This window comes from Hoplias malabaricus, chromosome 5 (genome assembly GCF_029633855.1).
Source record: "Hoplias malabaricus isolate fHopMal1 chromosome 5, fHopMal1.hap1, whole genome shotgun sequence".
NCBI classification, from domain to species: domain Eukaryota; kingdom Metazoa; phylum Chordata; class Actinopteri; order Characiformes; family Erythrinidae; genus Hoplias; species Hoplias malabaricus.
Genome location: NC_089804.1, coordinates 48982791 through 48998192, shown reverse-complemented (window position 1 = coordinate 48998192; position 15402 = coordinate 48982791). Strand labels below are relative to the sequence as shown.

Genomic DNA, 15402 nt, shown 5'->3' with positions numbered 1-15402 from the left:
AGTGACGTGTGTGTGTGTGTGTGTGTATGTGTGTGTGTGGGGGCTTTGCTGGCGTGGGCCCCTGCGGTGACAGCTGTTGTGAGAATAGAAACGTAGAGGCGACAGCAGCCGAGACCAACGGAAGAAAGAAGGCCGGGGGAGGGGGAGTGGTCACTGCTCCCACCAACTCTGACCATGCTCTGATAAAGCCCCGGTGGGGGGAAGGGTGCTCACGTGTGTGTGAGAGAGAGAGAGAGAGAGAGAGAGAGAGAGAGAGGGAGGGAGGGCGAGAGATGTGTGTGTGTGTGTTGGGGGGAGTCTGTGGTTTAAGCGCAGTTGTGAGCACGCTGTGCAGATCACATCCTCTGTGCCTGCGGCGACCCTCTCTCTGCTCCCTGTGTTTATTTGTGATGCACAGCGCTTCCTGTTTTTGCACTCTTGGTAAAAGAGAGAGGCAGAGGTGTGCACAGCTACTAGCTTTAATTAGAGAAGTAGAACTAGCGCTCCCCACCTTATTCTCTTGCTCTCCATCTCAGACATTTACAGTTTCCTCTCTCTTTCTCATATTTTACAGAGACAGTTTTCTCTGTCTCTGTAATCGGTCTTTTCTTCAAGACAGACTTTCTCTTTTGTCTCCTTTGTTCCTCTTAGCCTTTTGGATGTCCTTAAGGTGAATCCCATTTCACCCCTTAGCCCTACCACTTAGCCCTACCCCTCTTTTTTGCCTAGGGGTAGGTTTGTCTCCATTCTTGTTGGAAAAGAGGTGTAGGGCTGTATACAAATTGTAACAGATTTTCCAGGGGATGGCGAGGGATGTCCTGTGAATCACCTGCAAGATGGCTGTGAAATTTTAAAAAAATATGAACCACTGTTTTAAATGTACTTTCAATGCATTATGTCCCTTTACTTCATAAGAAGTGTAGAATATCACTAGTAGTACGCTGATGTCTCAGTAGTTAGCTATATACTCAATAAACTTCTTGAATTTCCCGTTCCACCTTAAATGGTGAAACAAATGCATACTTGCACTTGTGGCTCCTGCAGCATTTAAGGTGGAACTGGAAAGTTTGCACAAATAAAACTACAGAATAAACACCCAAATTTTGTTCTGTGTCACAGAGTTAAGAGTGGGTGATTATTATAGGTTTTTCAGATGCTGTTGGAATGCATACTATATGGAGGACCAAACCTGCCAAAATAAATAGACTAACAAACGTGGAATGTAAAAGCAAAAAATAGATAAATAAATGTGTTAATATGGGACATAAAACCAAAAACAAGTGTGTATTTATATTTAATACTCAATATATTTATTTTAAATATATATTTAATTAATTTCTATATAATAGTTTTTTATATTTATAAAATTGTTTGATTTACTAACTTTTATTTATTTATTTATTGTTAACTAACTATTTATTTATTTCTGTATTTCCTCCTTAATATATGCCAAAGAAGGGGGCATTTTTTCCCACGTTTAGGCTTAGCAGTCAAGTCCAGAACCAAGCAGTTGATTCTAATAGAAGTGTCGGAGAGCACAAACATTGGGGCGAAGTTTGGTGTAGGATCTGGTCAGAGAGGCAGCTGCTCGCCTCAGTGAAATGGAGTAATGGATGTATCCACTTGTTAAGTGTGATGCCATGCCATTTCATGGGTCCAATTGCACTTTCGGTCCTGTGTCATACGTTCATAAAAAAGAAAATGATTAAATTCAATGTCTTTGGAAGCACTTTTTGCACATTCGCAGCTCATTCTGATATGTGTGAGCTCCCAGGTGGACTGACTGTGCTGCTCTGTCTCTGAGCTGTGTCTCCCGCTGCTCCGTCTCTGGAGCAGAGGAGCTGCATATAGAGAGACGTGTCTCCCGCAGTTCCAGTTCCAGAATAACTGCAGGGAGAGCACTGTCTCTCCCGCACACGGTCAGTCCCGGTGTTCCATTGAGTTATGCTATGGGTACATTATGGCAGCCATTACTATACAGCCAAATACCACTGATGGAGCAAGGCATGTACAGTTGATCTACGTTATCAGGCATCGATCAACCGATAAGAATGTTTAGACTCTGTGACATCATTGATGGACAGCACACCAAGGAAAAATGGAAAAAATAAATCGGGAAATAAATAATGCAAAAAAATAAACAGTTATATGAATAAATATTAATCCTGATACATAAAAAAGGAAAAAATAAAAAACAGTTTAATTTATGTAATGTTTTATTTATTTTCTTATTATATATTATCATTATTATTGAGGAAATTAATTTTGTTTAGTCATTTATTTATTTTTAATTTTGGCAGGTTTGGTCCTCCATAATATGATGTCCTTATTTTCACTACGTTAAAGTCTGGCAGCACTTCTCTAACATCACTGCAGATTGGCAGTGTTGAAGCTGTGCTCTATTGACATTTCAGGCTCTAGAAGTGTTGTCCACTTTCGTAGAGGAATGTTTAACAACTGCAACTTTGTTTTTTTTTCCACGCGGCCAGATAACACTCGAAAACAAGATGTAGGGTTAAAATTAAGAAGGGAGATTCACCCTTACTCATCATCTAAGTCATAATAACTATGTGCTTCTTCATGCGTCTTTCTTTCAATTTCAGTTCACCCTTGTTTTTTCCATATCCCTCTTATTTTTGGGTGTGGGAGGGATAGAAAGTGTACACAAGCCTGTGTGTGCGCCCTATGATTGTGTGCTTCCTGCTCCATTGGCCCCTGAGCATATCAGGTTGGGACCATGCGCCACCACTTCCCCCTGTGTCCCGCAGGCCGACACCACATCCGATGTTTGTACAGATCGGCCGCCCCTGAGCTCTCTTTCTCTCACTCTGTCTTTCTCTCTCTTTCTCTCTCTCTCTAATAAGCGCACACACTCTCTTTAGCAGTAAATGGCCTCCCCAAGCCCTCTCAACTGTCTGCACTCTTGGATAGGCTTCAATAAAAATGAAACCAGTCAGAAATTATCATGCTCTATAGCTTTATCCTTGGAAGCCTTTGTCACATGACCTCACTGATGAGGGGATACAACAATTCACATTTTCCCCCAATGCTAGCGATTGCTTGATGCCTCAATGGCCCAGACACAGGTAAGACTGTTGTATTACATATAGCGGAAGATGCCCACTTTTCAACACGTGATCCTCTAATCCCTGTACTGTGAAACAAGTGACTCACCTTAAATTACACTGGCCAGCATCAATTACATGGGCTGCCTTCACTGTTTCCTGAGACTATTGCCCTTGGCCCTTGCTTTTGCTTTCCCCAGACTCATGTCTTGACCACTAGCCTGGGCAGACACCACTGCTTCCTCAAACTGCCATTTTCTAGAGTTGTTCACCTTTTAACTCTAGATGCAGCCGTTTGAGTATCCTACAATTGAGGCATTGAGAGTGTATCAGTAACAGATCCTTCAAAGTGTGACTCACCTCTCCCCACAAATATCCTACATCCATTACACTACATCCAAGTCAGACCTACCAGTTTTTGAAATCTCAATGGGAGTTATCGTTCTCATCTTTCACAACAGTTAATAGTTCTAAGCTTTGGGTTTTTGGATTGGTTTCATGATTGTCCTGGTACCCTTACTCAGAAACTCAACTTTACTGATTCTTGCATGACTTGCAACACAGTGATGAAGTTCCAGAGATAGAAGTAGTTGTACACTCTCATCTCTTTGAAAGGCCTCAAACTGCAAAGCATTCAATGTTTGTCAAAGCATTGCTACTGGCCTACAACGGCAAAATAAAACTCCTTTTCTATACATAATTGTGAAAGGAGTTTAAAATACTTGAAAGCCTCTTTCATACATGCACAATGTTCCAGGGTGTACCCAGAAGTGCTGTACAGATGAATGTAACATTTGTCCCAGACTTTACACAGACTTTAAACTTTTAGTGCTAGGGTTTGCCAGTCATACTGTGTACCGTTGTACTTTTAAAATGGATGGTATCCATTTTTAAGCTTGTATTTCAAAAATTATTATAATTTCTAAATGGTGCAGAACTGTTTTATTTAGGTTATGTTTAAAAAATGTTCTGTCAAGAATCCCTAGACCTCTTTTGCAGATACAAGTTTTTATGTGTGAGCGCAGCTCAGTCCAAACACTCAGAACATCCTACACTTAACTTTATGCTGCTGTCAGAGATGAGGCTCGGCATATCTTGGGAGTGAATCTGGGTGAAGTCTGAGTTTGCCATCTCCCACTGTGAAAGGACCACTTCAGGACCTCTCAGGACCAAATTCTCTGGAGTTCATATTTGGCCTAAAAGATCTGGAGGATACTTGCCTCTCCATTACTTCATGTACAGAGGAGACCTGTGAGTCGGTGTATAGCTAAGCATTTAAACAGACCTTAGCTCATTTAGACATGGGTACCCTCCTCTATCATCTGACCTTTTGCCATTTGGTCTGACATTGATGTCTCACGCTTTTCTGAGATGCAGAGAAATTATTCACACCTACACAACTTTGTATTTGCACATGGGATTTTTTTTGCGACAACAGCAGCTAACATTTCAGTGACCTTGGCTGAGCCTGACCATTTTACTCAGGGGAGCATGTCTCCAGTGGTTATGTATGAGGTGTCTGTGTCAGTTTCCCTAGATGAGTACCTCCGCTCCAACTTACATTTACTCAAGAACAGTCCCCTTGTTAAGGCCTATGGCTGTGGCTCACACCTGGGATCTCACTTTTTCATCTACCAGTCACATTGAACTCTTTGCTCTAATCTGCTGACATGGAGCATGCTGCCAGGGAATTTCTTGATGTCTCACTTCAAGCATCATGTTCACTTGAGACTATGGCAAGATTTTGGCTTATCTAGCTCATAGCTGGCAAAGTTTGTCTGACTCAGTGCGGGCTGCCCAAGACCAAAGTGAATTTCCCTGTTGTGCATACACATGTATTTGGTGTTATGTCTTAAACTGATCTGAAGCAGAGGTTTTTAGTTTAGGCTCAATTCCGTGTCCTTGTGATAGCTCTTCTTTGGACCTGCACCCATATCGCCTTTATTTATTGTTATGGTCACTGGGCAGAAACCGCAGCTAAAATTTTCCCACACTTTTGACTCCCTGTCTGTCCAGCATGTCAGAGTCTTGTTGACAGAGGCCAATTAAAGCTGTTTGACAAATATTTCTATAACTGGTTTGGGCAGCATGATCATCTTGAGAACAAGCAAAATCTTTGCCTACATTTAAATGAGATTTTCCCTTGATACAGATGCTGTGTGCTTGCATCAACTCTGGTGGTCATCCAGAGTTACTCTTCTTGTGAGTTTGTACATATATATACATAACTCACGTATGCAGCGTATACAAGCCTGGAGGATGATCTGTAAAAAAAAATGATGTGGATTGCCAGGCGTTTTTGACCTTTATTGTTAAGGTTATGCAGTAAGTTTGTGTATGTGGAAATCATGTTGAGACATATGTTAAAGGAAATTGTCAGTATAAAATCAGAACATGTAAAACATCGCTCACTTATAACAGCATAAATATTTCAAAGAATTCTCATTGTTTGAAATACTTTTATAAAAAGCTCATGTTTTTAATATTTTGGCACTTTATTTTATGAATATCCAGAATTTGAATAGCAATATGGGTTTACTGTGTGCAGCAATTATACAAAGAAGTTTGTATGTATATTTTTTAGCATGTCTATGCTGTTTTCAAATTCAGCTCAGTGTATGTTGTTTATTTAAGAAACTTAAGAGACTAATCCAAATATAAGCTATAGAAGTCAAAAGTGAGTGTCAAAATTTGAAATGTAATGAAATCATATATCTAGCTATTCCCTATCTGTATTCAATATTTTCTACATTGTGAGCTGAGTGGTTTTTGTGTCGTTTGTGTGTGCAGCATAATTTTGACATTAAGTTGACATAATATATCTTAAGAGCTAATGTAGGGATGATTCGTTTAAGGCACTTTTCAGATCAGTGTTATTATCCACAAACAGTAAAAAAAAATATATATATATTTTTTCATTGTATCTAGATGTTTGAGAGGCTAAGAATTTTGTTTGTTTGTTTCCAGATTTTTCAGCAGGAAGACTTCAACAAAAAGCCAGGACGCATGAGTGTCAAACCCATTAACTTTGCTGTGATTCTCAAACTCAGCAAAACCAACCTACAGGAGAAAGCTTTTAAGGTGAGAGCATGCTCAGCTTATTGGCAGCGCCATAGTCTGTCTGAATTTTTATACATACTTATATATCATTTTACAACAATACATATAAATAAAATAAAAAAAAAAAAAATAAATATATATATATATATATATATATATATATATATATATATATATATATATATATGTATATGTATATAAAATGTATATGTGTGTGTGTTGTTCTCTGCTCTTTGTTTTCACAGCCAGGCCTGTCACATGTTCCTTTTAGACCCACCATGTGGAAATGGGTGTTGTTTTTGTTGAATACAGAGAATTTGTCTTTGTCCAGGATGCTGGTGCTTTAGTCTGACATGAGGTGGTAGAATGTTGGATGTGTCACCTTCAGACAATTTTAAAATTTGGTGCCTGCAACTTATTGCAAAAAGTTTTTTTTTTTTCACTTTTTGTGAGAGACAAAACAGTTAAAATGAATTACTTCTCAATGCAAGATTTCTAAGAATAACTTTTTTCTTTCACCATCTATCCTATGTTACATTCTGAAAAGATTCAGGGAGGAAATCAGTGAGTGTAGGACAAGAATAGGATACACTGTTGAATGTATGTGACCTTTTAAGTCCTTAGACTGTATTGCATGAAAAACTGTCATGATACTGTGATAAATATAGCCACGTGGGCTCAGAAGTTCTTCAGAAGACTGTTGTCACAGGTTGCCGCTTCATAAAAAAGTGCAACCTAAAACCCTATTACTCCGAGAAATCCATAAACACTGCTGAGATCTCTGGGGTTATTACTCCAGAAACAGTGCAGTATTTCAGCTGAAAAGATGTGATCATCTTTCTACTGAGTGACTGAAAATACTGTGGAGCTACAGGTTGAAAGTATAAACTCAGTTCTTGTGTTTTCTTTTCTTTTATTTCTCAGTTACTGCATTGGGTATTAAAGTTGCTGCCTGCTATACACAAAACTGGGGTTCACATAGTGGTTTGTGTGAAGATCTGTTATCAGCTGATGTGAGATACAGTGTGAGGTGCAGAGAGTTACTGTAACTGACCATTTGCAAACATAACAGCTCAGAAGCAAAGTAGAAACAAGTGAAGGAGAACTTTCTGCAGAACTTCAACACTTCGTCAATAATAGTCTTATAACCGAAATAATACAAACTAGTTGCCAGGACAATTATTGAATAATGACTTGGTGACAACCCTAATATTGACTTATAATTTATGGGTAAATACTTTTTTCAACCTTAACCATAACATATTATTATCCACATATTCTTGATCTTTAAAACACAGAGGGTTTAAAGATGCATGTTTTTTTTTTGTTGCCAGTTGCGCTAGGGAAAGATAAGAAATCTTCGTGTTTTCTGTCTCTAAACACCTCCCATGCCTATGTGAGACTGTTGTGTCTTCACGCTGGCTGGCCGTAACTGGATTGGGGTTAGGAGATGAAAGCCTGAACATGCCGCTACAGCGGCTAAGGCAGCGTGCGCCAGGCCGTTGCCAAGAGGATTGCCACACGGCCCTTTAGGGATTATCCTGCTCTCCCGTTTGGCAGTGCAGGCTTTCGCTGTAGTCACCCAACCCCAATGTACGTCAGAAACTGGCCCCTAAGCCTGCACTCCACCCAGGGGTCGTGTTGCTATATTTACATCTCTCCTCTAGTCCAGGTCATTAACACACAGGCTTCTGACCATAGGGGAATATATGCAGAGACAGTGGCTAAAGCATAAGGAGGTTGTGGAGGCTTTAGTTCCAGTCGCATGTCCAAACTGGGTCAGGATTAACAGGATGTGGGTTTGTCAGGCATAGTAAGTGAGGTGGGCTCCAGTGGGACAGGGCAGCAGGTGACAGGTGCAGGGAAATCTCATTTTGGTACCAAGCTGGACTTGCTTGGAGTCACAGCCCACAGCAGCTGTTACAGTTATTCGGTTATGCATTTTATGGTAACTGAAAGTTTTAGGTTTTGTGACACACACACACACACACACACACACACACACAGAGAAATACAGACATGCTGTGATACTATGCATACAATGAAAGTTCGTGTTTTAAAAGGGATTTAAAAAAAACACATTTTTAAATTGTTCATTCATAAAAATACATTGAAATACAAATTGTAGATTTCACATTATTTCAGTTTACCAAAAAAAGTCTGTCTAGGAAGTAAACATTAAAGACTAAAATAGACTGCTGTCTGTAATAAGCATGTTTGTGTCTGTATTTTAGGACGGCCTGATTGAACAGCTGTATGACTTCATACTTGAGTACTTCCACACCCAGGCCCACACCATTGGATTTCCTGAGCTTGCTCTGCCCACCATTATCCAGGTACATTGTCTCCATATATTTTTCTATCTCTGTGCCTGACCCTGTTTACATTTAGTCACTTGATGTGTCTTGAGTATCAGAATTACATCTGCCTGGAGATGATCCACATATAAATATGGCTATGGATGTCCCCAAGAGACATTTGAAACGGATTTCATTCACTTTGCCCAAGCCACTTCAGAATGTGGTCTGAGATACATTTTAGTCAGATGTTATACATGTATAAATACATCTCTAACGCCAACCAACATTTAATAACCAGATTCCTACCCAGAACAACCAAATCCGCTCAGCACCTACAAAACCCCAGAGAGAAACCAAGCTCCGCCCAGCACAACACAAACTCCAATACAGCCAATATCAGTTGATACAGCGTAGTGGGTAACACTGCTACCTTCCACACACAAGACCGGGGTTAAATCATCAGCTCAGCCAGGAACTGCACACTGTACCTGTAAGAACTCTCAAAACTACATTAGCCTATCTCTGACTAGGTATAAATGTTTTCTGTATTTCTGTATCCTATCTTTGAATTTGGTGTATTACTTTAGTTGCATTCAAAACAAATGGAGAAACTAGTTTAAAGATTTGACCTATGAACCACATGTAAATGCTAGTTAGGCTGTTTAGTGAACTAAGTATAAAAGCCCCCCCCCCCTTCTTTCTTTTTTTTCCCTTCCCCCCCTCATGCCCCCACCCCTTCTTTGGTTCTTTTATCGCGGTGGCGACTGTTGGGCCCACATCCTGTTTGAGAGGCGCTGAGGGCCATGCCTGGGACAACTAGCCACAGGCTACAGTCTCTCTCTCTCTCTCTCTCTCTCTCTCTCTCTCTCTCTCTCTCTCTCTCTTTCTCTCTCTCTCTGTGTCTCTGTCTCTGTCTGTCTGTCTGTGTTCACTCTCATACACACACAGTCCAGATACTTTCAGCCCTCATGCACACAACCAACAGACTATAGTCCAGCTCCTTTCGGCAGCACAACCGCTTCTCTCTCTCTCTCTCACACACACACACACACCACACCGACCACATCCTGTTCTTTGGCCAAAACTCAGGCCTCCATAGTGCTGTTAAAAGTCATGCTCTGAATTTATTATTTTGGCCTGGGATGATTCATTCGGGTATTTTCAATGGCAGCCGTCAACTAATCCCAGAGTTTTATTGGAATGTGTCTGTGCTTATTGTTAGAGAATTGTGTTTTTTTTTTTTTTTGTTTTTCTTCCTTTTTTTTTTTTTAAACCAAATTGTCATAGTTTTCAGCCAAATGCCACAATAAAATTAAGAATCAGATAATTGGAGGTTATATCTGTTCCTGGCTATGTTTTGATATATTTGTAGGTAAGAAAGTCCTTCAAATAACTGTATAAAAGTACTTTAATCCAACAGAGCTGAAATATGGGATTTATATTTCTGATTGAACAAACAAATAGGCCATTACTTAATGACCATATTCAAACTACATATTAACTGAGCTCAATATACACGGTACATCAAAGACTAAGAGATTATTAGTGTTTTTTTTTCGGTTAAATAAATTTAAATATTTAAGTTCATGTAGCATTTTTATAAATTTCTTTTAGAATCAGAAATGAGTGAAATGGAACTGAATGTACAGATCCTTTATCCTGATCTCTCTCCTTTTCCCTCTCTCCCTGCCTCCAGCTGAAAGCTTTCCTGAAGGAATGCAAAGTGGCCAATTACTGCAAGCAGATCCGCCAGCTGCTGGAGAAGGTACAGGAGAACTGTGGCCACATCACAAGCCGGAGACAGAAGGCTGCTTTTGGCGTAGCTGACTCTATGGCTGTGGTGAGTGTGTGCATGTGTGTGTTCGTGTTCGTGTTCACCAGGCCATGTTTGTGCTTCTCTGTTTGTGGCCCTGAAGGCCCAGCTCTAGAACAGATATTTTTTCCCAGCAGCAAGCCCACCATACCACATTGATCTGAATTTACACTCTGAACACACACACACACTCAAACTTTGTGCAAGTATTTATAACACCTCATGGTTAGCTTGGTTTGGCCTTTTACACCTGCAACCTTTCTGGTTTTTCACGTCTAGCTGCCTCTAACACATTAAATGAAGATACACACAGTTTAATGCCTTCAGTCTTACAGCCTGATGACATACTTCTGGCGTTTGCATTTTGTTAGATAAAGAATAAGGCCAGAATGGGACATGTCATTCCTATTTATTTTATTACTCTCCTCCCTAAAAACCTCGTCTGGCCTGCTTTTCTCTGTGGATTCAAACTGCTTTCATGGCCAGACGTTGTGACCCCATATGGTCAAACTGAGACAGGGAGAGGCCTGTTTTAGGTCATAAAAACATGCTCGAATCCCCACTGCTCCAGCCCATACCACCCATCCACAACAGCCATACCCACCCGCTCCATCATATACAGGTGTCCGCTGGTCACCACTGCCTCCCACAGTCTACCACTCAGGAATGTGTCTGTGTTTGTGTGTGTGTCTGTGCGTATTTGCATGCCCAGTTTCATGGCTAGTCCACTGTGTGGCTACTGGTTGTGGTCATTAGCTCAGACGGTGCTGCTATCCAGACGTTCAGAGTCATCTAAGGGCCACAGCACTTGAGACTGACCCTGCATCGAGTATTTCATATTGAAACCAGCAGATAATGTGTAGGCAGATGGGTGGGAAAGCTCACTAACAGCATTTCGCTCAGTGAGGAGGAGTGAACAGGAAGTACCCAAGCTATCAAATGCTTCATCTGGCCGCCTCTCATACCCTATTAGGAGTCACGTGCTTATTTAATATGTACCACCAATGTAATGCTAACATGAAGGGCTGGGTCATGTCTAGAAGCAAGAATAAAGCAATATCTTCATATCTGTTCATGATTTTTAATATTTGGAGGTCTCTGCCGTTTTTCTGCAGTGAGCTTTGAGAAGATACCTAGCATGTCTGACTGAGCCACTTTGTTTTTTTACTCTATTACTGAGATTAGGGTTTTGTAAACACATTAGACTGTATTTCAGCGCACAAACAGACTGGAGAGCTAGTAAACCATGAGGAAATATCTTCTGAATTACAATTGTGAATGTCGCCTTTAAAGTACTGGTACTAATATAGTGAGGTATTGTGCAATTTTTTTTAATGGCAAGGCATTGAAATACTTTTTGTATTGGCATAAGGTACAGTGCTAGTGTGTTGAGGTTCACAAATATTTTCAGCAAGTAACTGTATTTATTGTTTGCGCTGTTTTTAGTGAATGGCTAGACGACTTCGCCTTCCCCATATATGCTATAAAACCTGCATATGGCCACGTGTCGTGAAATTATAAAAATGCTTGTTATTGTATACTTATTACCCAAGCCTAGTGCTGGGATAAATCTGGAGAGGCAGAGTTTAAGGGAAGAGATTGAGACAGGGATGAACGTAGCGTAGGGGGCATGAGGTAGAAGCGAAGAGCCGTTTCCTCCCTAGGACGAGTGCCGCGCCACATCCATCTTCATCTCCGCTCTCATTCGTCACTCTGCCGGAGCTCACCCCATCCCTTCTTCCCCTCCCTCTCTCCCCTCCTCTCTCTCCTCCTCTCCTCCCCAGACCTGCTGCTCTCAGGGCTGATAAATATTTAAGACCGTTTAAGAGTGAAATGAAGGAGGGAAAGGGTGCGGGGGGCTCTATCTCTCCTCCCCCTCCCCCTCCTCCTCCTCCTCTCCTCTCTCTGTAATGTAGAAGGCTGTGGTGGGGAGAGGGAGGGCAGAGGCGGCTGTGTGCAGGCAGACAACACGGCACCACTCTGGGGAGTGTCTGTCGCCGGCTCCGGGGGGCAGGAGAGACGTCCTTCACTGAGCTCGCCTGGCACTGCAACCTTTTCAGCAGCTCCACGACCAGCGCCGCCACATCAGGACATCTTCCTGGCCCCCTGCCCCGGCGATCTGTCCAACAAACAGCTGAAATTTAATTAAAGCCACCTTCGGCCCGTCCCCACCCCACCCTGCCCTGAGCTGGACGTGCTCCCTGTTCCAGCTCTGCAGCGGCCATCAGTTATTCAAGCTTTTCAGGATAATATTTCAGCAGGAAATCACTTAGGATGTGCATCACGCTCCAAAAGCTTGGAATATTTTAAGATTTAACACACAACAGTATCTTCTACAATGGGGAGTTGGATTCCACTGTTGGTGTTCACTGATATTTTTAAATGGCTTATTTGTGTAGTTGAATAATTCTCTGAATTAGAAATTAAGACGACCCTGATAATAACTGTCCAATGTTCTTTTGTCAGCTCCTGCGCTTTTGAAATATAATGTAAAATTCTAGATATACATTTTCATTCTTAAATGATCATTTTGACTTGATTTATTATTCAAGGAATGATTTCTCACTTTTATTAAAATAACTATTTAAATGACATAAATTCCTTTTTTTTTAATCAGATTAGATACAATCTATTAGAAATGGCATTTTCAAAGTTTTTAATGGTAGGGCAGGCTCTAACTCTCATACCCCCCCCCCCCCATCCCCCAAACACACACACACACACACACACACACACACACACACACTCTTATTTCTTGGATTTATTTCGCACAAACAAATAATTTACTAGTGACTAAACAGAGGTGCTCTTCCACTATCATCATCATCATCATCTGCTCAACAATCCAGTTTAGTTTGTAGTCCTTATGAACTGGAAGAGCATGTTACACTCTCTTCACTCTTTGATCGTTTTTCACTATCCGACAAACCGCTGCAAATTGTAATAAATAAGTTTAGATAACTGATGACGGAAGCTCAGATCTATTATGGTCTATTGGATTTGGAGGTCAGCTAATCTTATTTGACCTGATCAATATCTTCCACAAAGACCTTTAAGGGGAGGCTGGGAGAAATCCTCTCGTCCACCTCCCCAATCTGCAGACTTTCTCTTTTTCACACACTTTCACTCCTATAAACAATGTAAAATTATTATTTAATTTCCTTTCATCCCGGTCAGAAATATGCTACTTTGAATTTGTTTTATGGATATTTAAATCATGTATTCAAATTATTGTTTTGAGAAAAATGTCGGTATCTCAGGAATAATTAAGTCATAATGTTGCAAGAAAAAAGTAGAAACATATCAAAAATTAAGAGTCGCTATTTCTAGAAAACAACACTGTATTAACTAGCAGAGGTCTGATGGTGGTGTGTCAGTGTGTATTAATATTACCAAGACATATTAAATATACCAAATACTCAACGTTGTTTTTAAGCCGATGCGATGCACACAGTTTTCAAAATATTGACAAAAAGTCTTTTGTCATAATAGTATGATTAAATGATACATTTCCATTCATTGTTTGTTAACCATTCCTTTTTTGTTTGTTTTCATCCTGATCAAGCTTGCTGTGGTCCAGAGCCTTCCTGGAGGGAATATTCTCAAAACATTAAGACTTTATTCTTAAAAATCGGTCATAAATATTAGTCCCAGTTTGCTGTATTTTCCCTTTTAGTCTCTTCACCTGCCCAACCAGCCTTGGCCGTTGATTATTTATTAATGCTCTCTCTGTAAAAGTGTTGACTGTTTTTATGTGTGTTTCTTATTTTGTGTGTGCGCACATGTGGCAGGCTGCATGGGAGAAGCAGATAGCAGAGGAAGGAACTCCTCTGACTAGGTACTACAGCCAGTGGAAGAAGCTCAGAGAGAAGGAGATCCAACTGGAGATTTCTGGAAAGGAAAGGGTAAGTATCACTAAACTAACCCTCTGAAAAAACGCTGCCCAGTCAGTCGCACAGCAATTTAAAGCAAAATGCATCACCACACACACACACACACACACACACACGGTCAGACTTCTAATGTATTCTGACGTCATCTTTGGTTTTGGAACAACACTTTGGTCTGACATATGATTTGGCTTCTGTTTTTCATATGTGGCTCTAGTTTTATTAACACACTTTCATTTTCAAAACATGCTGCTTCAAGACCTGTAGAAAATGCAGAGGAATAGGAATTCAGAGACATATTTGTCCGTCTTGTGGTGGCATATTTTTTCCAAAGTTAAAGCTGTGAACAAATGTCAAAATCTCCCTATTTCTGGTGAAATTGCAGTTATTTAACTTTTATTGTCCTGAACACACCTGCTCCCCTTCTAGGAGACAGTAATATTCACTCAACTACAAACCCACTACAGCATCCTTGGAAATCGCTAAAGGAAATATTATACAAACTCATTTCCAGAAAGGTGGCTAAACTGAAAGCTTTAATACGTTAATCCAGCTGAACTTTATTTAACAGACAAAAGAATAAAGAAAACATTTCAGGGTTTTCAGTGATGATCTTATATACACTAATTTTGAAATTGAAATCTTCAACACATTAAAAAAAGAGCTGAGACAGAGGCTTGTATACCACTGAGTCCTGAGAAAAGACGTCATCTCGACAGCAGTATGTGTCCTAAATACCAAAATAAGCCTCGGCATATTACTCCCTCAGTCTTTTAATATGTTGGACTGTAAAACATAAAACAACCTAATTTCTTTGCCATCTGGCATTGAAACATTTTCTGTTTGAATTTGTTGAAACACTTTTAAAATTTTGCCGTAAAGCGATGAGCAACCGTCTGAATTTGCTTGTGAAGGCTGAGCCTTTGGTGAATGCTCTTTTTAAACTATTTGTATTCCCCTGTATAAACTGCAATGCTTCAGAACAGTGTGACATAAACTTTTTATAAACTTTTCACGCTTAATTTTTTTTTCCGTGGCCCATATTTGGTGTGTGTGCAGGCATCAGTTTCTGGATTTGTTTATATTTGCAGAATGTAAATTGGAAAAAAAAATTATGGAATCATCAACAAAAATATTAAAAAGACTGATTAGTAGCTCCTCCTCTGGCTTTAATTCTTTTATCGTTAATGAATGCAGTATTCTGTCAGCAAATTTATATTTTTTCAATGGAATAAGAATTGTCCAAAATATCAGTGTACACTTGGGGTAATCATTACCATATACAAAGTAATTTA

The 15402-nt window shown here is 40.1% G+C and overlaps 1 protein-coding gene across 1 annotated transcript in view; it reads left to right on the top strand.

The window, feature by feature from the left end:
* Nucleotides 1-15402, top strand: part of noc2l (NOC2-like nucleolar associated transcriptional repressor) — a 39752-nt gene that overhangs the window by 12224 nt on the left and 12126 nt on the right. Inside the window, exons 13-16 of the mRNA XM_066670411.1 lie at nucleotides 6012-6125; nucleotides 8339-8440; nucleotides 10101-10244; nucleotides 14009-14122. Coding sequence (XP_066526508.1) covers nucleotides 6012-6125; nucleotides 8339-8440; nucleotides 10101-10244; nucleotides 14009-14122 — 474 coding nt within the window. The remainder of the gene's footprint in view (nucleotides 1-6011; nucleotides 6126-8338; nucleotides 8441-10100; nucleotides 10245-14008; nucleotides 14123-15402) is intronic.